The sequence below is a fragment of the Schistocerca gregaria genome, chromosome X, assembly GCF_023897955.1.
Source record: "Schistocerca gregaria isolate iqSchGreg1 chromosome X, iqSchGreg1.2, whole genome shotgun sequence".
Taxonomy (NCBI): domain Eukaryota; kingdom Metazoa; phylum Arthropoda; class Insecta; order Orthoptera; family Acrididae; genus Schistocerca; species Schistocerca gregaria.
This window is the reverse complement of record NC_064931.1, coordinates 684,351,545-684,374,446: the sequence shown is the minus strand read 5'-3', so window position 1 is coordinate 684,374,446 and position 22,902 is coordinate 684,351,545. Positions and strand designations below refer to the sequence as shown.

The window sequence follows — 22,902 nt, the reverse complement described above, 5'->3', positions numbered from 1 at the left end:
AGTCCTGGTACGTGAAATCATGTTATTCAGATATTTCAATACATGGTCAGTGAAATGGTAGATGTTCATTATAGAGGTTCTCCTGGGATCGAAATAGTAATTGGGTAAGAATTTTATAATTGTGTATGTCCTCAATCATTATTAAATAAGTTACCTTCCCAAAACTTTTAAGAATAAAAGTAATGGTGAAATGTCTCAATAGTTATTAATGTCTATTGTATTATCATTCTTAAAGAAGGTTCCAACAATTCCATAACTAAGCCTGTAAGATACCTTGTGAAAGTGATACATTAAATATATTTGTAAGTGCAGTAGCTATATCACAAGAACATTCTTCTAACGTTTATCTTGAATACATTACATGTTAAAACTGAACATATGTGAATTAGAGTTGCGTTCATTTTCGCATTCGGATGTTGGTAACGGAGCAACTGACATACAGAGTAGTGTAGTTGTATTGTCGCTGATGTTACTCGCGCGTACTTTTCACAGTACAGTAGCAGCAACTGCGTTAGTTGAGTGTGCGTGTTGGGTGCGTAGTCTTGCGTGTGTGTAATTTCAGTAGGAGATATTCATTTATTAGTGGAAATTTTTTTAATTAGGTGTCGCTATATTTCTCGGTTAAATGTTTGTTCTTCGTAGACTTTCTGTAATATCTACTCAATATTTGAACGTAAGTAGCTTTACCGTATTGTAAACAGCGCTTGAATGTTACATACGGTATTTTTTTTCTGACACTTATTTCGAATACTTAAGTTGATACAAATGCACGTAGAGTAGCCGCTTGAGGAAGAGGTATATGTCGGACCAGCGTTAAAAGCGGCATTAATGTTGTCAAGAGCTGCAACAAGTTTTTGTATCAGGTGTCGATGATAGCATTGTTGCAAAGGTGTTTGGATATATTACTGGTTATTACGGTTTTGCCTCTTGGGAGTGTTGCTTATTTAGAGAGTAAATCAGGGTGATAACAGAAATCGCCCATAGACTACTACGAATTTTTGTGAGAATATTAATTTAAATTGATCCCTTCAGAAATCTTCAAATTTGTGAAAAGTTCGCGCAGTTGCCGGTGTGATCAAAGACAAACTCTAGTTGTATCCTAGCTACATATAGCATTGGTAATAAGTATAGTTGTTAATATGATATGTCCTGATGTTTTCTTAAAATAAAACTTGTGAAATAAGAAATGACTTTGTATGGCTCTTTAATGCGACAGTGTCTAGTGAAAATGTTTTTGGCTATTTACCGACACAATAACAATATATCGCAAACTTATTTTCTTTGTACGAATTGTAATGAAATATCCGCAAACAATGTATCCATTTGATTACTCTCACACTGTGGGTGTTCTTATAGGAGACACCTAAAACGGATACCCAGCGATGTTGTTGCTAAAATTCATTATTTCCATTATCTAGTTTGTGCGGATATAATTAATCCGCACTAGAGGAACGAATCGTAGTCCTGTATTAAATTCTAATTGTTATAAGACGAATGACTAAAATTAACACATAACATTCGCTTGTGTTGATTATTCACATTTTGACGTAATTTTCAGCACTGCTCCCATAAAAAAAGCCAGCTGTCAAATAGTAAATACTGTCTGCCGGAAAACATAGAGAACTGAAATAACGTCCAGTTAATATGAACAGATTGTTGCGTCCTTGATTTGGTGTGCTGCTATTTGTGCATTCTTAGCAGTTCTGGATTTTCATGTGGTCTTCGTAAATAATGTTTTTGTTTTACTTGGATCATATGCATATGTATTCTCAGGCCATCACTTCACTTCTGTGTAATGTGTTTACAACTTTACAAACGTAAATATGCATGTACTTGAGAATTAGTGTTCAGTTGAATTTGAGTATTTGTAGATTTGTTTCATGTTCAGATCTGAGTGGATATCATGTAGGAAGTTAATTGCTAAATTCCATATAATGGAGTTCACCATTTAAATGACTATAATGTTGTTAATCTATGGAACTTTCCTCATTATCAAGTCATTTGGAGAGTTGAAAGAAGCAATGAGTGACAGAAGAAAAATCCCTGGACCAGTGCCTCACATAGAAAGACGTTAGTAATAGCAATTAGAAATTCCAACAGAGAATGCACATGTACTTGGCACTTCACATGTAGTGTGCAGGCTGCATTAAAAGCAGATTGTGGATTTCAATCAACAATATCATACACCTAGTATACTTCATGACTATGTTTCAGCACACTCCAGTGGGTCTACAATATAAACATTCATGCTGTGACGGAGTCGTGTTTCACCCTCATAGTGCTAGATTATCGGTACCAGTAGTAATTATCATCGTGTTAAGGGTTCAAAAGCCAGGAGGCGATATATTGTATTTTTATTGGAAGAAGTCCTATTGTCATGTATCTCTCTTCTCCAATTTACTGTTGCATCTGTTAAGTTCGTAGCATATTGTATCTAATTAGTGTAGGTGCACTTCTTCATGTGTGTGTATTTTACAAATACCAAAATTCATTATATAGGCTGCTACTTGTGGAATTATTCATACCCTTTATGGGTGATGTTGTTGTTGTGGTCTTCAGTCCAGAGACCACTTTGCTGCAGCTCTCCATGCTACTATATCCTGTGCAAGTGTGTTCCTCTCAGAGTAAATACTTCAACCTACATCTTTCTGAATCTGTTTAGTGTATTCTTGCTCTCATCTCCCTCTACGATTTTTACTCTCTGCACTTCCCTGCAATACTAAATTGATGATCCCTTGATGCTTCAGAACGTGTCCTACCAACCGATCCCTTCTTCTAGTCAAGTTGTGCCACAAATTCCTCATCTCCCCAATTCTATTCAGTACCTCCTCATTGTTTATGTGATGTACCCTTCGAATCGTCAGTATTTTTGTCTAGCTCCACATTTTGAAAGCTTCTATTCTCTCTTGTGTAAACTGTTTATCGTCCATCTTTTACTTCCATACATGGCTACACTCCATACAAGTACTTTCAGGAAAGACCTCCTGACTCTTAAAAATCTGTACTTAATGTTAACAAATTTTTCTTCTTCAGAAATACTTTCTTTGCCATAGCCAGCCAAGATTTAATATTCACTCTACTTCAACAATCATCAGTTACTTTGCTCCTCAAATACTACTTCAAGTGTCTCATTTCCTAATCTAATTCCCTCAGCATCACCTGATTTAATTAGACTACATTCCATTATCCTCGTTTTGCTTTTGTTCATTTTCATCTTATGTCCTCCTCTGAAGACACTGTCCTTTCCATTCAACTGCTCTTCCAAGTCCTTTGCTGTCTCTGACATAATTACAATGTCATTGGCAAATCTCAAAGTTTTTATTTCTTCTCCATGTATTTTAATTCCTACTCCAAATTTTTCTTTTGTTTCCTTTACTGCTTGCTCAGAGTACAGATTGGATAACATCAGAGATAGGCTACAACACTGCCACACTCCCTTCTCAACCACTGCTTCCCTTTCCTGTCCCTCGACTCATATAACTGACGACTGGTTTCTGTACAAATTGTAAATAGCCTTTTGCTCCCTGTGTTTGATCCCTGCCACCTTCAGTATTTGAAAGAGACTGTTCCAGTCAACATTGTCAAAAGCTTTCTCTAAGTCTACAGATGATAGAAACATAGGTTTGCCTTTGCTTAATCTGTCTTCTAAGATAAGTCGTAGGGTTAGTATTGCCTCACATGTTCAAACATTTCTATGGAAATCTGATCTTCCCCGAGGTCGACTTCTACCAGTTTTTCCATTCGTCTGTAAAGAATTTGTGTTAGTATTTTGCAGCCTTGACTTAGTAAATTGATGGTTCAGTAATTTTCACATCTGTCAACACTTGGTTTCTTTGGTATTGGAATTATTATATACTTCATGAAGTCTGAGCGTATTTTGCCTGTCTATTTCATCTTGCTCACCAGATGGTAGAGTTTTGTGAGGGCTGGCTCTCCCAAGGCTATCAGTAGTTCTAATGGAATGTTGTCTGGTCCTCGGGCCGTGTTTCGACACAGGTCTCTCAGTGTTCTGTCAAACTCTTCACGCAGTATCATAGCTCCCCTTACATCTTCGTCTACGTCCTCTTCCATTTCCATAATATTGCCCTCAAGTACATTGCCTTTGTCTAGACCCTCTATATATTCCGTCCACCTTTCTGCCTTCGCTTCTTTGCTGAGAATGTGTTTTCCGTCTGAGCTCTTGATATTCATACAAGTTGTTCTCTTTTCTCCAAAGATCTCTTTAATTTTCCTGTAGGCAGCATCTATCTCACCCTAGTGATATATAGGTTACATGTAAGAGTAATTTCTGTTAACATTCTTTTATGCACTTCATCATATTTGTTAGCTATGGAAGTGGTCTGAAATGTTCTGAGAGATGTCATTAATAACAGGCTAATAAAATTAGATGTTACATATTATTTACATTTAAAGCCTCATCACTGTTGACATATGATTATTATTGTAATAATGTGACATGTTCTACATCCTAGTGATACACTCGCAACAAGAATCCATGGAACTCAAAAATTAATCAAATAAATAAGTAAGTACCATAAGTAAATCACACACAATTCATGTGGCAATTTTTCATTTTTTCATTAATTCTTGTATATTCACTTTCCATTGTATAGATGTAGTCAGGACATAAAAAATTTCAATTATATTTATATATATATAACATAATAGACATATCTTAATTCACCCAGAACTTAATCACCCCTAGGTTAATACCCAACATCACAGTGTGGTTTCCATCACCTTGGTTGGGTGAAATAAAAATGTTTAATCACAATTTGATGTCTGCAGAAATACTCATCCTACCATTGTACAAGAATGTGACTAAATGAATTTTTTCCCCTAATTTTCCATCCTTGACTGTGACTCAAGTATCAGGGATGCTTAATTTCATCTAACTGAAGTTAAAATACCATGTGCTAGAAGCTTCAATTTCTGCATGATATTCCAATGGAATATGGACTTCTTGGCTGGCAGACACAACTGGCAACTTCCCTTTCAATCCATACCAGGTTTTAGGACTTACAGATTTGTTTGTTTGGCACATTTATTTGAAGTCAATGTGATTGGTGTTTTAGAACCTTGTGGCATCAGTTTTGACTTACTTCTTTTTCTTCTGTGCTATGTGTTTATTTTTTGAATGTTGATAAGTGTGGTGATGTGGCAACAATGCACTGTTTATTGTCTTTTTACCTATTATAGCACTGCACTGATTTTGGAAACAGGGCTCTCAGTGAAGCCCAGATGACCACCTTTGTACAATGGCCCCTTGTTTTTTCATATTTGAGGTTTGTTATATGCACAGAAATATTCAACAAGATTTCTCTACTGTCTAATATGTGTTTTCTGAATTTACCTTGTTATTTTAATAATTTTTAAAAAAAACAGGCTGTTCAGTATAGTGTGAATGTTAGCAACAGGAGAGTCTGTCAGATATCAAAAATGACAGAACCAATCATAAAACATTGTTAACAAGTTGTCCTAATGACAAGTATTAAATCTGCAGCAAATGTTGAGGACAATATACATTTACCACAGGATATGTTGCAGATCAGTATCATAGCATTGTTTTGAGTTTACACTTTGTTGCCTTTCCAACATAACTTAGACCTTTGACTGCATTACAGATGTGTTCCTATTCTGGCTTTAAATTAACTGGGCAGTGCTTTTCTGGGTACACAGCAGATTTGTTCCCCTATTTTTATCTGCTCATCGCCACATGTTATGGATCAAATAGTACATGTCCCATGAATTTTATCCATTTTAAAACTGTTATGGTTTCTAGTTACCTAAGGCTTTTCTCTCTTTCAACTGCATCATTTAAGTAGTACAGCTACAGCTTCTTGAATTCAACAAGCATGGAATGAACTGTTGCTTTATGTCCTTTCCTGTTTTCAGTTTGTATTTCCCAAGGAGGTAGGGAAATGACTGCATTACTTAGTCCCTTCAGTGACGATGGTGATGATGAGGCAGGAGGAGAAGGGTTGCTGTTTTAACTGACTGCAATGTGACCTATAATATTACGGTCATGTCACATATGCCTTTGTGCCCAGAAGAATGTTGTAACTTCTTGTTTCTGTAGAAGAAAAGTGCCCTGGACAGTATAAACTTATTTTCCTGTTGGCTACACATGCTAAACTACTTGGAAGACACTGAACGATTAAAGAACCTCAGCTACCGGAAATTCAATTAGGTTTTCTATGTTGTCATTTTGCACATTCAAAATTTTGCACCAAAAAGCAACTATGTTTGCAGATCCTTGAAGCACAGTGTCTCCTCTCCCATAGGCCCATCAGTAACATAGATCTGTATGTCTGGTGATTAATAGGGTGCATAGGCTGCAGTAACCTTCTATGTCCAAACACGCTTTAGAGCACACAACTTGGAGACGTGGTCTGAAAACAGAAAAAAATTTATACTCTGAGTTCTCCCAAAGGCTTCTTTCTTTTTGTCTCTTAAGTTCCTTGATGGGATGGTTGCAAAATACACATTTTGTTGACTTCTGCTGAGTAGTGAAGAGCAGAGTTTTTATCATTAATTAAATATTTAAGCCAGGTAACCCACAAACAGAAAATAAATCTTCATTGAGTTGCCATGGTGCCAGTTACAGAAATTTTTGTAAGGACATTACTGTGTAAAACCCCTTCAAAATAAGAAACTGTGTACACAAAGATACTATTTCTTTGACTGAATTTCTGCCCGCATCTTGTGGTTGTGCGGTAGCGTTCTTGCTTCCCGCGCTCGGGTTCCCAGGTTTGATTTCTGGCGGGGTCAGAGATTTTCTCTGCCTCGTGATGGCTGGGTGTTGTGTGTTGTCCAGGTTTAAGTAGTTCTAAGTTCTAGGGGACTGATGACCATAGATGTTGAGTCCCATAGTGCTCAGAGCCATTTGAACCATTTTTTGACTGAATTTCTGTTTTTTATTTTATTTATTTGTATGTCCATAGACCATCTAGTATAATATTACTAGACAAGTCAGATACATTACAGAAATAATATGCACATATATAAAACTTTAACAAAGTAGGATAGGAACAGGTGAGGATGTGGCATGAAGTTGGTTGTGGCCTAGTGAAAAGAACCATCCTAGCATTTACCCTAACAACTGGAAGAAGCAATGAAAAACCCAAGGCAGGATGCCGGATGGGGAATAAATCCTAGTCCTCTCAGATAAAATCCAGTACATTAATGACTTGCATAGCAATCTTGCTCAGTGTATGATTGGAAGAGGAATCACATATACATAGTCTAGATTGTGAATGCAACATGCAAAAGAGGTAGATCAATGAACAAGAAATATTGAAAATAAAATACTGCTGAAAAAGTGAAAACAAGTGAATACATTATATAATGCTGCTGAAAAGTACAATATGCACAGTAAGTAAATCAGTCATCCAAGTAAAGCATGGAACTTTGAAATAAAACTCCCCTGAAAAAATAAACACATTATATAGCACTGCTGAAAACTGTAACACACACAAACCTGCCAACACTATATCCATCACAACTAGGCTAGCACCAGATCCCTTCTCTGAAGAAATGTATTTCACTGCATCTGAAATAGAGAAAGCTGAAAACCAGCAGTAGAAACCTTATTTGCAAAAACAAAGACAGCATTTATGTTACACCAGTTAACAGAATCAAGAGAACTCTACAGTGTATGAGGTCCTAGTAATCCTGTAAGGTAACATATTCATTTACATAATAGAAACAAGCCTCAACAAGAAATGATTTTAACTCTGCTGTAAAAGTTGTTTCTCTCCCTAACTTACTTCTGTACATGGAGATGACATGTAATGGGATAGGAATTTGCACATACACAGATGGTGTACGTAAGGTGAAAAGGGCATTGCATTGATGGTGCTGTCATTTGTACTTAGGGGCTTCATGTGAAAAGGTTTCTGAGATGATTATTGCCAGACAACGAGAATTAACTGACTTTGAAAGTGGAATGGAAGTTGGAGCTAGATGCATGGGACATTCCAGTTCAGACATCATTAGGAAGTTCGATATTCTGAGACCCCACAGTGTCAAGGGTGTGCCAAGAATGCCAAATTTCAGGCATTACCAGTCACTGTGGACAACTCAACAGAGCACAGCAACATTTGTATAAAATTTTTAGCACTAACAGATCAGCAACACTGCATAAAATAATCACAGAAATCAATGTGGGATGTATGACAAATGTATCTGTTAAGACAGTGTTGCGAAATTTGATGTTAATGAGCTATGGCAGAAGACAACTGGTGCTAGTGCTTTTAATAACAGCAGGACATCATGTGCAGTGCCTCCCCTGGCCTTATGACCTTATTGGTTGGATCCTAGACAACTGGAAAACCATGGCCTAGTCAGATGAGGCCTGATTTCACTTGATAAGAGCCAATGGTAGGGTTTTAGTCTGGTGCAGACCCCATGAATCTGTAAACCCAAGCTGTCAACTAGGCACTGTGCAAGCTTGTAGTGGCTCCATAATGGTTTGGGCTATGTTTACATGGAAATGGTTATGTTTGGCTATTTGAAGACCATTCATGGACTTCATGTTCCCAAAAAAGACAGAATTTTCATGCATAACAGTGCACCATGTCACCAGTCTAAAATTGTTCATGATTGCTTTGAAAAACATTCTGCACACTTTGAGCGAATGGTTTGGCCATCCAGATCGCCTTACATTAATCCCATCAAACATTTGTGGGACATAATTGAGAGGTCAGTTCATGCACAACGTCCTGCACCAACAACACTCACAATTGTGAATGGCTACATACAGAGGCAGCATGGCTCAAAATTTCTGCAGGGGAATTTCGATGACTTGTTGAGACCAAGCCACATTGAGTTGCTGCAGTATGCCAGGCAAAAGGTCAGGCACGATATTAGGTGGTATCCCATGACTTTTGTCACCTCATTGTATGTTGGCAGTGCAGTTAAAGAATGGCATCAAAGTGGCCCATATGTCTTTGCGTAAGTGTTGTTCTAACTTTTTCTATAGGGAGGGTCCCGCAGCTGCGAGTATTATAGCTGCAATATTCAGAATAGGTTTGCAAGTCACAAAGTCTAGCTCTTATATCATTCACTATTACAATGGTGTCATCGGGAAACATTATCTTACCTGCAATTTCTGAGGGGTTTATGTCACTTCCATAAATAAGTGACAGGAGGAGGCTTAACACCCTATCATGGGGTGCACCTATTTAAATTTTTCTTGCATCAACTACCGATCTCATTTCAAACTATTTCATTGATGTAACCATTTATTGCTGTTTCTGTACGTCTGCCTGTTTGAAATCTATGTTGATTATTATTCAGTATGCTGTGCTTGTATAAGTACTTGATGATTTGTTGTTTCGTTAATATCTCACTTACTGTAGAGAATGCCTAGATTACTGAAATGCTGTGGTAATTTTCAACTTTATGCTTATTCCCAGGCTTGGAATAAAGGTATCAGTCTTGATATTTGTAATCTTTGAGAGAACACTCCCTCAGTGATAATTTAACAATGTGAGCCAAGGGCTTTGGGATTGGTGAAGCAGTATGGATTATAAGTGACACTGGTATGTCATCAATGCTGCCTGCATTTGAAGCTTTTAATCACCTTTACTATTTTGTGTTCACTAGTTGGAATTAAACTCGTGATGTATGCTGCTATGTGAAAGCTAAGTTCATCCTGATTTGTGAAGCGTTTGTAAAGTAATCATAGATTTAATTTGACAGGTCTTTTTTTTGCCAATATTGATGTCTTCAGAAGTTTCAAGTCTAATTCCCTACTGTTCTTGTCTTTTCTCCACTTCACTTTTTTCTTTATCACAGTTTTTAATTTGTTGGCTGGCATTCTTATTAGTATTCTAAGTATCTGTTGATATATTTTTTTTATAAATCTTTATGTATTCTATAGACTGCGGATATGTGAATCTTTTCATTTGAGAATTGAGTACTTCTAAAGCCCTGCAGGAAATATTAATGTTTGACGTAATACTGGATCTAGCTGTTGTGATCCAACTTGAAAAGACTCTAGCCAGTTTCCCAGGAAAATGTATTTCAAATTGGACATGATTCCCAAATAGAAGCATCATAAGCATTGTTAGTACTTAACTGTGAAAAGCACTTCCAACCAGGATTCATTACTTAGACTGCCAATAAAACTAACACTGTCTGACAAAATGGGAGAAAAAAGTGCATACCTTTCTTTCACAGCTATAGGTGCAGTTGTAAGGAAGAGGGCATTATGATCAGATAGCCCAATGTCAGTATTAACAATTTCAATGTTTGTGGTGTCAACATGTGAAAATGTGTTTCTCTATAAGAATTTTCATTCTATTTGTAATTCTTTGGGGGCTCTGTATAAGAGGAAACATGTTGAAGCTGTGCAATACATTATAAAACATCTATGTAACTATGAAGACTAATGAATTACTTGGTATGCAGTGGTGGTGCTAGTAACTTTAAGTAGAAGGAGCAAAACTCACACTAGACCTCTTAATGTTCAACCGAGCGAGGTGGCGCAGTAGTTAGACACTGAACTAGCATTCGGGAGGACGACGGTTCAATCCCACATCCGGCCATCCTGATTTAGGTTTTCCGTGATTTCCCTAAATCGCTCCAGGCAAATGCCTGGATGGTTCCTTTCAAAGGGCACGGCCGACTTCCTTCCCTGTCCTTATCTAACCCGGTGAGACCGATAACCTCGCTGTCTGGTCTCCTTCCCCAAAACAACCGACCAACCTCTTAATGTTCAAGGTACCTGCTCCGGAAAAACTCCCATCAGTGGCATCAAACTTTGGAAGAGGCCTAAAGCAGACACACAGTACAGCAGTGAATGTTATTTAATAATACATGTTTATGTTATTTCGTGACTGACTGAGAATTTTCTAAAAATGTGGCTCACTGCTATTGGTCACAGGACTTTAAAAGTGCCTACAGTGCTACTGCATTGTGGGCCTCCATTTGGCCAACTGGTCAAATTGTGCAGTATCCAGATTTGTGTTGCATTCAGATGTGACAGTGGCCCAGTGGTGGACTGCATGGGAATGTGAGGGCAAACATACCTGTCATCGAAGTTTCATTTGACCCCATCTGATCATCACAAGGAAGTATTGCTGCATTGTGCACCAAGCACGTTGTAACCCCTTCATGTACGTCTACATTCATATGCCACAAGTCACCGTTTGGTGTATGCTCAGAACGCATCAGGTCTAGAACAGAAATGTTGGAGTCAGTGTGCCACATGAGTTGGAAGAAGTACTTCAAATTCTGTAATCAATTCCTGGCCATGTTGCCAACAGGCGAGTTCTTGATTCTTCTGTTCTAATGTAGTACTAGTGGTAAACACCCATCAGCCTCTGGGAATTTCAGAATCATCATGTCACATTATAATCAAGCAGTAAACTGTTACAACCATGGAATAAAATCATTTACATTTGCTACACAGACAGCCATGAATTTTTGTTCACCAGTGCTGTACAGTAGTGTTGAGGGCACTATGTACAAATGATGCATTATGAGTGGTTATCTTCTGATGTAAAAAGTTGTTAGCCTCTGCACAAAGACTGGGAATGGGACCACACTCTGTGAGCCCCTGTTGTCAACCTTGTGCTCTCATGCTGGACAGTGTCCGGCATTTTGAAATGGTTCAGTTATGTGGATGTAAATCACACAGGCATATATATATATATATAAGTGCACCAAGCAATGGCTTTATGAAGTTGATAAAAGAAAACAAGTAAGGCAGTAGAAAAACTGCCAAGACTTCATTTAACTATTTGAGTGTAGTAAGTAATGATGGGCACCTGAGCCCCATATTTTGTTAAAGGGCAATCCTGTGACAATGGAAGAGGTACTAAAAGTGAAGAACAGTAAATTACAAAGCCTGGCAACCACAAGTTCTGATGTACCTATGTTACATTCTCACTGCTGTCAATTATCAGTTTTGGTATACGAGATTTAGTGGGCCAAGTGTAGATTAGTTTCTTCTTACTAGTATCTGAATTAAAAACACAGGTGTGTACAGTGACTCTTTTAAAATATGTTTTGTTTCATGTACACTCATGTTCAAAAGAAACGGAACACTTTGAATGACTAGGATAGGATGTTAATACTCGCAGGACATGTACATTATTATGTTCTGCAGAAATGAGTAGAATTTGATCCATGTCGGCGCACAGGTTCAAGGTCTACATCAATACTGCTGCACAACAAAGTAATGGATCAGTGTGATTTGAGCATACATGCAGGATGCCTTGCAGGCATATGTACGACCATGCAGTCAAATCAGTGAACTTGAAAGAGGGCACATTATTAGCATGAGAGAATATGGCATGTCCATCCGGGAAACTGCTGCAACGGGTGTGTACAGAACGATTTAAGGAAGGCTGTAGAACACCTCAAGATGGATCAGATTGCACCACCCAGACCACCCCTGAGAAAACAGACACCTCATCTGAATGTCATTGCAGGACAGATCTGCATCCTCCTCGGCTCTGGCACAAGGCGTAACAGTGGAACACATCATACACTGTCGCCATTTTTATAGTGTGGGTTACGTGCACATTGTCCACTTCTCTGCCGCCACATCACCAGACTTCTCGGCAACTGAAAATGTTTGGGATATGATGAAATGTCAGGTGCAGCACTATGACCCAATTCCAAACACCATAGATGAACTTTGGAACCAGGTGAATGCAGCATTGATGCCACTCGAACCTTACACACATCAATGCCATCACATGTGGAATAAGTGATCAGGGACTATGGCAGACTCTGTGCCAACTAAGCAGCAGGACACTAGCTGAACTGAGATGACTGAAATGCTAATCATTTCTGCAGAACATACTAATATACATGTCCTATGCATATGAACATCACATTGCTAGTCGTTCGAGGTGTTCTGTTTTTTGTCTGAACATGAGTGTATATACACCTACTTAATAACATGTCGGTCCATCTTCTGAATACAGTACAACAGTGATTCTGCACTACATGGATTTAAGTCTGAAGTAGGTTTCTAGAATTATGTGGCACCATATGTCTGTGCACAAATCATTTATATCCATTAAATTATGAGATGGTTTTATGTGAGAGCAGCCCTGGCACTTTACAGTGTTTCCAGTGTCTTGCATCAGGTTCAGATTAAATGAATATGTTTGCTGAAACATCAGTGTAGGTTCACAATTATCCTCTTCAAACCACTGTAAAATGATTCTGAACTTTTGGCACACAGTTATACTGCTGGAAGATGCTATGGTTGTCAGAGAAGACAACGAGCATGCAAGGATGCAATTAGTCTGCAATAATTTCCATAGACCACACCTCTTGTAAAACCTTAAATTACTGCCACAAGTCCCATGGAAGCTCAGATGAATGCCCCCTCTAGTATAACACTGTCTTCTGTGGTGCAGTGCAGGTTGAGGGCAGCCATTCACCTAGACAATGTCGTATCTAGACACAGCACTAAAGCAGTCAACTGTACTGTAAGGAGCTAGGATTTTCAGTGGCATCACCATTCTGAGGAACTTTTTTACCACAATGAACAACAATGAACATCACATATCAAGCATAAGCTATATGTAATTTTAAATGTGAACAGCTGTCTGATGATGAAACTGCCATTTTGAACTTAATAATGGCATTATTTGTTCTAAATAGATAGCATTATTAATAGTGGCTAGTTGGTGTTTTTCCTTGTTTCCTGTCTGGGGCCTTGTATCCAGCCAATGCGGGGTTGAGACACTTACGAAACTTCTCAAGTTCGGGGTGTACCGAACCTCTGTATAGGCTATTATTACAATGAATTTGCCACTACCAAAGGTATTTTGAAGTTACTGCCAGCTCCCCTGGGAAGAAAACTGTGTACCCCTTTTGTTTAGATATAGTGCAATGACATAGTCAAATCTAATAATATTTTTCAAACTCTGCATTGCGTGTAACTGAGGCAGAATTTGCAAACTGACATGGTATTTACCCAAGTGGATGCAGAAAACTATCTAAAAACTATTTCCAAGTTAGCTGGCACACTGGCCCCTATCATTAATCAAAGAGCCAGATTCGATCTGGGACTGTTGCGCCTCCCCGTGTTCCAGGAACAGGCGCTTTAATGTATTTGCTATCTGAGAGAGTTGCTGTTTCTGCTTTACTTTAGGTATTATCCTGTAACATGTGTTTATTTTAATGCTCTTTTTTCCACCTGCTTCTATTGATTGCTGTGTTGTTTCAGAAAAATGGCTTTCCACATATGAGACTAGCCTCTTGTTGGACTGGGAATGAATCATTAAGTGAAGATGATCCTGAAATGTGGGCATTGATTCAAGAAGAAAAGAAAAGACAGAAGAGTGGTTTAGAATTAATTGCTTCAGAGGTAAGCATTATTTATGGTATGAAGTCTTGGGAATAACATTTCTCTGCAGATATTTGTTGTATATGTTTGTATCAAAGGCAACAATATGAAAAGGCTAGAGTGCTAATCACCAAATAGAGGAGGTGCTGAGTCATTGACAGGCACAATGAAACACACACACACCACACACACACCACACACACACACACACACACACACACACACACACACACACGTATGTGCGCATGCATGCCACTATCGTCTCCAAGTGCTAAGACCCAACTTCAGTTGCATCTGAGGTGAGCGCAAATCTTTGCTTGGGTGGGTTTTTGACATACAGAAGAGGCATTTGGCAGTGGGTGGGAAGGGGGGGGGAGATGGATAGCAGAATAAGACTGTCAGAAGGTGCTAGTACTGCGTGTGGGAGTGTGCAGGGACATTGTGGAGATACAGTGTTGTGGTGAAGGAAAGCGGAGAGAAGTAGAGATAGTAGGCATGTGTGGCACTGGAGTGAGGAGGGCAGGGAAGAGACATATATTGACAAGATCCAAGGTATGAGTAATAGTGGAGTGGGGAGCAGGGAAAAGGAAGAGGTAGATGGAGGACAGGAACTAGCAGAGGTTGAACCCGGGGGGGGGGGGGGGGGGGAGGGGGGGCAAAGGTTGCAGGAACAATGATAATGTTGCTGGGTTACTGGGACAGTTCACCTGCACAGTTGAGTAAAGCTCGTGTTCATGGGAAGAATGCAGATGACACAGGCTGAGGAGCTGTCATTAAAGTCAAGCTCATTGCGTTGGGTAACAAGGTCTGCACGTGGGTTGTCAAGCTGTCTCTTGGCCACAATTTGCTGATGGCCATTCCTGTGAACAGACAGCATGTTAGTTATCATGCCCACGTAAAATGTGGCACCGTGTTTGCATCTAACTTGGTAGACTACATGGCTGCCTTCACAAACAGTTCTGTCTTTGATGGTGTAGGAGATTCCTGTGACAAGTTTGGAGTAGGCAATAGTGAGAGGATGTATGGGACTGGTCATGCATCTAGGTCTGTTGCAGGGACTTGAGCCATGGGGCAAGGCAAGGGGTTTGGAGTATGGACAGACAAGGTTATTGAGTGGGTAGAGGAATACCACTGTGGGAGGGATGGGGAGTATATGTCTCATATTATTGCACCATAGAGGTAGTAGGAACTGTGGAAGAGTATGTGATTCAGTCCTGTGTTGTACTGAGGAATAAGAGGTGTTGTGGTTGGCAGGAGAGCCAACACAGGGTTACTAAAGGAGGCCGAAATGCATGCGTTTTAGCTGATGCAGGCTGGCGTGAGGTCTGGAACATGACAAGGGAATTAGAATTGAGAAAAACGGACATAACTGGTAGAATACTTAACTTTAATCCATTAATGACGAACGTCACTCTTGACGGTACATGATTTACAATATCAATAGAAACTGATCATGGCGCCTTGCTAGGTCGTAGCAAATAATGTAGCTGAAGGCTACACTAACTATCGTTTCAGGCAAATGAGAGCGTAATTTGTCAGGGAACCATCGCTAGCAAAGTCGGCTGTACAACTGGGACGAGTGCTAGGAAGTCTCTCTAGACCTGCCGTGTGGCGGCGCTCTGTGTGCAATCACTGATAGTGGCGACACGCGGGTCCGACGTATACTACCGGACCGCGGCCAATTTAAAGGCTACCACCTAGCAAGTGTGGTGTCTGGCAGTGACACCACAAGAAGGATGCTCCTTTGTAGCTGGGCAGTGGGTATGTGGCGGCCAGTAGGTGATTTGGGGAGACATGACATAAATATGTCTCTGGACAAGGTGGGGAGAGTAACTTTGATCTGCGAAGGCCTCTTGCCACTACAGGTATGATGACCACCGATGGCTAGGCTGTGTGCATAGGACTGCTTAGTGTGGAATGAGTGGCAACTGTCAAAGCAGAGGTATTGTTGGTGTTTGGTAGATTTGATGTTGGCAGAGTTACTGATGTAGCCATCCTTGAGTTGTAGGTTAACGCCAAGGAACGTGGCTTATTGGGCTGTGGAGGACCAGGTGAAGCAAATAGGGGAGAAGATGTTGAGGTTCTGGGAACGTGGATAAGGTGTCCTCAAGTCAGTCCAGATCATGGAGATGTTCTCAGTTGATCTGAACTAGATGAGGAGTTTGGTAATTTGGGTGGCTGGGAAGGGTTCCTTTAGATGAACAGATTAGCATAGGATGAGGCCATGCAGATGGCCATGGTGGTATCACAAATGTTTTTTGTAGGTGATACTTTGAAAGGACAGGGAGTCAGTCGGGTGTTGGGAAACGTAGTATTCAGTAGCGACAAGACCATGGGGAAAGGGACTTGAATGGTAAGACCGCACGTAATAACTGATTAATAAGTGATGATTCCCAGGTTGCAACTAATACAGATTTTATTTCATAGCACAGAGTTAACAATAAATAAGTTCAGAGTAATAACTGAAATTCATAGTATTGAGGAAAAAGATCTTGTTTCACAAAGCACCTAGCCTCCAGCACACATAGGTCTATCAATTATTCATATGATTTTGAAATGCATCCCTGTTGATTTTTGAACATTTTGGAACAAATTCTAAGTTTATTTCTGAATGAATCATAACTTGATTTTTGAATGTGTGCATAATGTGTGAGATGTCTCTGCCAGGGGAATCCCGATTGCTTCTAGAAATAAACTTTCCTGCAGACAAAAGGGGATGGGGCTATACGAGCTGTGCTGAATAAAGCCGAATGGGTGAATGACAATCACTATTTATATGGTTGACTGGGTTTGCAGATGATCAGCGTTGCTATAATTACTAGTGAAATCCATGGATTTAGACTAACAGAGTGGAAATAAGTGACTAACAGGAATAAAAGGTAACAAAGTTTACGTATTATCTTCTTCGTGCATCCAAGAAAATGAAATTTTGACAAAACATTTTTGGCTAGACCGCTACACTACTAAGGGCCAGTTATACAGTCACCAGCTAGCAGCAGCTAAAATTCTATTCTGGGAGAAGCACAGAAAAAGTGTTGTACGAACACATAACAACACCTAACCAGAGAATAAACTCAGGATAACTAAACCAGTGATTGTGGCTGGGTTAGTGAAGTTAACCAGAGAGTAAGTATTGGCACTGGCAGGAATAGTTACAGAATTAGTGATTACAATGTTGTTTTTTTGAACGAGGAAGGAGAAGAAACAGGGACTCTCACAAATTATGGAACAATATGTCAATTCCAAATGTATATAAAAATTTTGTTCTTCTACTTTTCGATCTCGTGCTTCAGAAACTAGAGAGTATGAATGAAATGTGAAACTGTTTCCTAACAAAAAACTTTTTCCTTGTAGTAGCCCTAATAGGCATTTGATATTGGTAGTTCATGAATTATATTCTGTCGTGTTATAAAAATGACCATTGGTGCCAAAACGGTCTCGTTTATTTGGCGTGTGTTACAATTGCTGCAATATTAGGCAAGCCTATTGCATTTTATATGACAGAAAGTGACAAAATACATGTAATCAGATCGAGAAACCACACCAGTCCTGGGTACTATTTATATTAACAGCTTTTCTAGTATTAGACAATGACATTTCATTTCTTCATGTAGCAAAACATTGACAAACTTTGATAAGGTAATAGATTCTTTCTCAGAAAGGAAAGTACACCATACAAAACTATTGCAAGATTAGAGAGAAAAAAAATGCTATGACTTACGGATTGAAGAAATGTGTACTGTCTTGCTTGTCTCTTGTCTTTACTGGTTTTATGTATCCCATATTTAATTTTATGTCACACAAAACAGTAAGTTTTTAGCTAATAGGCAGTAAAGACTGCAAATTTTCTGAAGAGTTCTTGCTCTGCTGGTTACAAATAATCCCATCCAGTATTAATTGCAATTTTCTTGTTTAAGAGGGGCAGATTCTCAAACCCGCCGACTGGGATCACTATCCTGAATATAGTTTGACAGCACCCATTACAAAATATTACACGTTAGAATTCCATAGGGCGAAATACAGAGATGTGCGATGGAAGAATGCTGTGTGAAGAGGTGTGGCAGTGCACTTTGGCACACTTAAGACCAAATAACATGCCTTATGTTCCCTCGAACATATATGTTTTATTTATCAGACTCTTCAGAAAGATGTGCGCTACAAAATGAAGATATTTTTGAAAAGTCATTTTTTTTAATTTTTGGTGTCCTACCTCAAATGCTCGAGGGAGGGGTAGTGTCACTATCTAATATTCCCCCAGTTTGGAAATATCGTAGATCTGGACCTGATGCACAGAGCAGTCTGAGTTGTAGTGGGGAGGTAGTGGTCTCCACGTGACCCCTGATTACGTTAAGTGATCTTCATGTTTCCTCTTCATTTATTGCTCTCACGTCAAATGAATACAAAACAGATTTCTGTGTTCGGGAGCTGTCAAGTGAATTAAAATACATTCACATAATTACAGAAGGCTAAAATATGTTACTAGTTTCAGATTTTATTTTATTTCCACTTTCCTGACAGTCAAGCATTAATTGCCTTGCTGAACAATGAAGTTATTTTTGATGGTTTGTTAAAGAAATTTGGTTTTTATTAACCTTTTCTGTTGAGGCAGTTAATTTATTTGAAATGAAGTGTTTAATTCCACACTATTGACTAGTTTCAACTGTTCACTGCAGTTCAAGTACATGTTTTCATCTTCTAGCACATATTGCATTAGACCATAATAGAGAACCAAACATGAGATAATACAGTGCTGATACTCCAAAAAATTTACATCTGAATCTGAACATACGAATGAGCACTTTCAGCCGAATTATGAGTTTTAGTATGGTTCGCAAAATTCCCATGCTCTTGGAGTATCCTCTGATGTCATAATGTAAGATAATTCTTAAAGCTTTCCTGGTGAGGCGTTGTCATGTCGATTAATCGGGTTTCTGCCAGTTATTCACGTCTTTCCTGCACGATGTTTCAGCTGCGTGACTTGGAGTCTTCTTCAGCTGCTGTCTGATACTGATTCCAGTGTGGAACGAGTCCGGTATTTATGCCTACGTTGTGCTAGGTGTTCCCTCTGCGGTCCGTGCTGCATCTGGCGCTCTGTCCGTGGTGTGCGCTGACCAATAGCAATGGCTGTAGCATTTTCTTCTAGCCACAGCTGTTCCAAATGCTGTGCGCATACTTTGTGGTTCTTATCCGTTGTCAGTATAGCTAAATTAAGTTCTAAATGGCGTCCGAGCTGTGCTAGACCTTTCATCTTCCAATTGTTGTCATTTGAGTCGTTACTTTGCTGTGTCGTGTTAGGCGTTCCATCCGAAGTTCTTGCCTGCTAGGAGTGGCTGCAGTGTCATTTACAGGCCGATTGTGTTCAAATCGTTACTCGAGACCCGGAAGAACATCCTCAGATACTTTGTCTGTTTTCTGAGGTGCCATTTCTCGTACGTCCTTAGTTACATGTACTGGGCTGTCATCTCTGATTCCATCCTTATACTTGTGTCCCTTGGGGTCTGGATGTTGTCAAGTTGCATCTTCAGAAGATAGAGTGCTGGGTTCCAGACCAAGCTCAGCTGGAAACCAGTGTCCCGATTAATGAGATTCTCCACAACCGTAATCTCAATAGATTGTTTGATGACGCTGTCCTAGTATCTCTATGTTTGTGTTAAAATCTTGGCATCATTATACTTCATAGAATGATTGAGTTCTAAACAATGTTCAGCAATTGCTGACTTGGTTGCCTGTCTCAGTCTTGTGTGCCTTTGGTGCTCTTTGCACCTGATGTCAACTGTCCTGTTTGTCTGGCTGATGTATGCCATACCACATTCAGTGGCAGATTATGATAGCAAGGTGCGATAACTGCTAGGCAACCCGGCATACAGACCGATAGAAAGCCCACAGACAAGGTGGATAAGAAGACCAGGGCTCTTCTAAATGAAGTCGGTCTTCCAGAAAAGACCATTAAGCAGCTAAGGGCTAAAGCACCAGTGACACCCAGATTATATGGCTTGCTTAAGGTGCACAAGGAAGGGGTTCCTCTACGTCCAATATTCAGCAAAATTGGCACAGCCATCTACCTCACTGCTCAACACCTTCAGAAGATGGTCTCGCCATATGTGGGGAAGTGTACCCATCACATTCGTAACTCAGAGGATTTCCTACTGGTCAGTTTCGACGTGGTCTCTCTGTTCATCTGCATACCACTGAATGATTCACTTGACCTCATTGGAGAAAATTTCGACGGTGCGCTCCTGCACTTATTCAGGCACATACTGATGTCTACGTACTTCCTGTATGGGGGTCAATTCTATGAGCAAACGGAAGGTGTAGCAATGGGCAGCCCTCTCTCACCGGTGGTGGCCAATCTCTTTATGGAAAGATTTGAAGAAGACGCACTTACATTGGCCCTAGATCAACTGAAATGCTTATTTAGGTATGTGGATGACACCTTTTTCAAATGGTCCCACAGGAGGGAAAAGCTTGATGTTTTCTTGGACCACCTAAACTCACGCGGCCCTAACATTAAATTCACCATGGAACTGGAAAGGGAAGGGCTACTCCCTTTCCTAGATGTACTAGTCAGGAGGAAGGGAGATGGTACCTCAAGTCACGGTGTGTACAGTAAACCCACTCACACTGTGTACCTGGAGGCTAGCAGTTGCCACCACCCGGCACAGAAAAATGGTGTACACAGAACACTGGTTCACCGGGCATGAACTCTATCAGATCCAGATAATTTGGCAACAGAGGTGGAACATTTACAATCCCTGTTCTACAAAAATGGGTATTCTTCTTGAGATCTTCAAAAGGCGCTGTGCCTTGTTTCCCCACGAGAGGTTCCTCAAGAGATACAAGAAGAAATGCAAAATGTTGCACATTTGCCATATGTTGGGCCAATATCTACCAAAATTAGCAGAATTCTCCACAAACATAACATTAATAGTGTGTTCCATCCACCCACCAAGATTACGGCTCTCGTACGGAGAGTGAAAGATCACCAGTGTCTGCAGAAACCGGACGTTTACCATGTACCATGTGAATGTGGTATGGCATACATCGGCCAGACAAACAGGACAGTTGACATAAGGTGCAAGGAGCACCAAAGGCACACAAGACAGAGACAGGCAATCAAGTCAGCGATTGCTGAACATTGTTTAGAACTCAATCATTCTATGAAGTATAATGATGCCAAGATTTTAACACAAACATAGAGATACTGGGACAGCGTCATCAAAGAATCTATTGAGATTACGGCTGTGGGGAATTTAATTAATCGAGACACTGGTTTCCAGCTGAGCTCGGCCTGGAACCCAGCACTCAATCTTCTGAAGATGCAACGTAGACAACATATAAACCCCAAAGGACATAAGTCTAAGGATGGAATTAGAGATGACAGCCCAGTACACGTAACTAAGGACGTACGTGAAATGACATCTCAGACAACAGACAAAGTACCTGAGGACGCCCTTCAGAGTCGAGCAACGATTTGAACACAATCGGCCTGAAAGTGGCGCTGCAACCGCTTCTAGGGGGCAAGAACTTGGGACAGAATGCCTAACACGACACAGCACAGTAACAGAACGTCCTGATTCGCAGAAGGACTCAAATGACGACATTCGGAAGATAAAAGGTCTAGCACAGCTTGGACGCCATTCAGAATTTAATTCATCTGTATTGACAATGGATAATAACTACAAAGTACACACACAGCGTTCGGGACAGCCACGGCTAGAAGAAAATGCTACAGCTGTTGCTATTGGTCGGCGCACATCACGGGCAGAGTGCCAGACGTGACACAGGCCGCAGAGGGAGCGCCTAGCAAAACGTAGGCATAGATACCAGACTTGTTCCACACTGGAATCAGTATCGGGCAGCACCTGAATAAGACTGCAAGTCATGCAGTTGAAACATCATGCAGGAAAGACGCGAATAACTGGCAGCAACCTGATTAATCAACATCATAATGTAAGATCTTTTAATGTTTTACAGGTACAAATGTAAAGGCTTCCTGTGTCGTCGTAGTTGCACAAGCACAGTGACGCCTGTTACCTGGCACTCTCTGGCAACTGCTGAATCAAACCAATTTCTAACAGGTTGCAGGAAAATATTCCAAATAGTTGTTTGAAAAGTGTTACTTTCAAAGTAAATTTCCTTTTATGCAAGATGAACTCTGTGCGAGAATGTACAATGAACTTCTGAAATCTGAGAGCGTTTGACTCTCATTCAAAAATCAACTCTTTGAGAATGACCATTTTGAATAATTTCGAGCCCATGAGATCAGACAGTTGTGCCCTTGTTAAAAATTTTACAATGATGTATCTTAAAGTGTAACACATGCAACATAATGTGTGAAAGCTTAGCTTCTCTTGCAGCTTATTAATATTAGAGACCAATATTATACATGAGCTTTTCTTTACTTGTAGCAACACTATGTATGTTAATTTAAACCAGTACTCTTTTCCTATTTTTGTGTTCGCACTACTTAACGGTGATGTTGCTAATAGCTGACTACATCACTCTGCTCTGAATATCCGCTGTCATCAGCTGGCAAGATAACTTGACATGAGCTACGACTGGCTTACTAAAGCGCATCGCAA

The 22,902-nt window shown here is 39.9% G+C and overlaps 1 protein-coding gene across 1 annotated transcript in view; it reads left to right on the top strand.

Moving 5' to 3' along the window:
* The first annotated feature begins 445 nt into the window (after window positions 1-445).
* Window positions 446-22,902, top strand: part of LOC126297764 (serine hydroxymethyltransferase, mitochondrial-like) — a 113,919-nt gene continuing 91,462 nt past the window's right edge. The window contains exons 1-2 of the mRNA XM_049988939.1: window positions 446-673; window positions 14,201-14,341. Of these exons, the coding sequence (XP_049844896.1) occupies window positions 626-673; window positions 14,201-14,341 (189 nt within the window). The 5' untranslated portion in view covers window positions 446-625. The remainder of the gene's footprint in view (window positions 674-14,200; window positions 14,342-22,902) is intronic.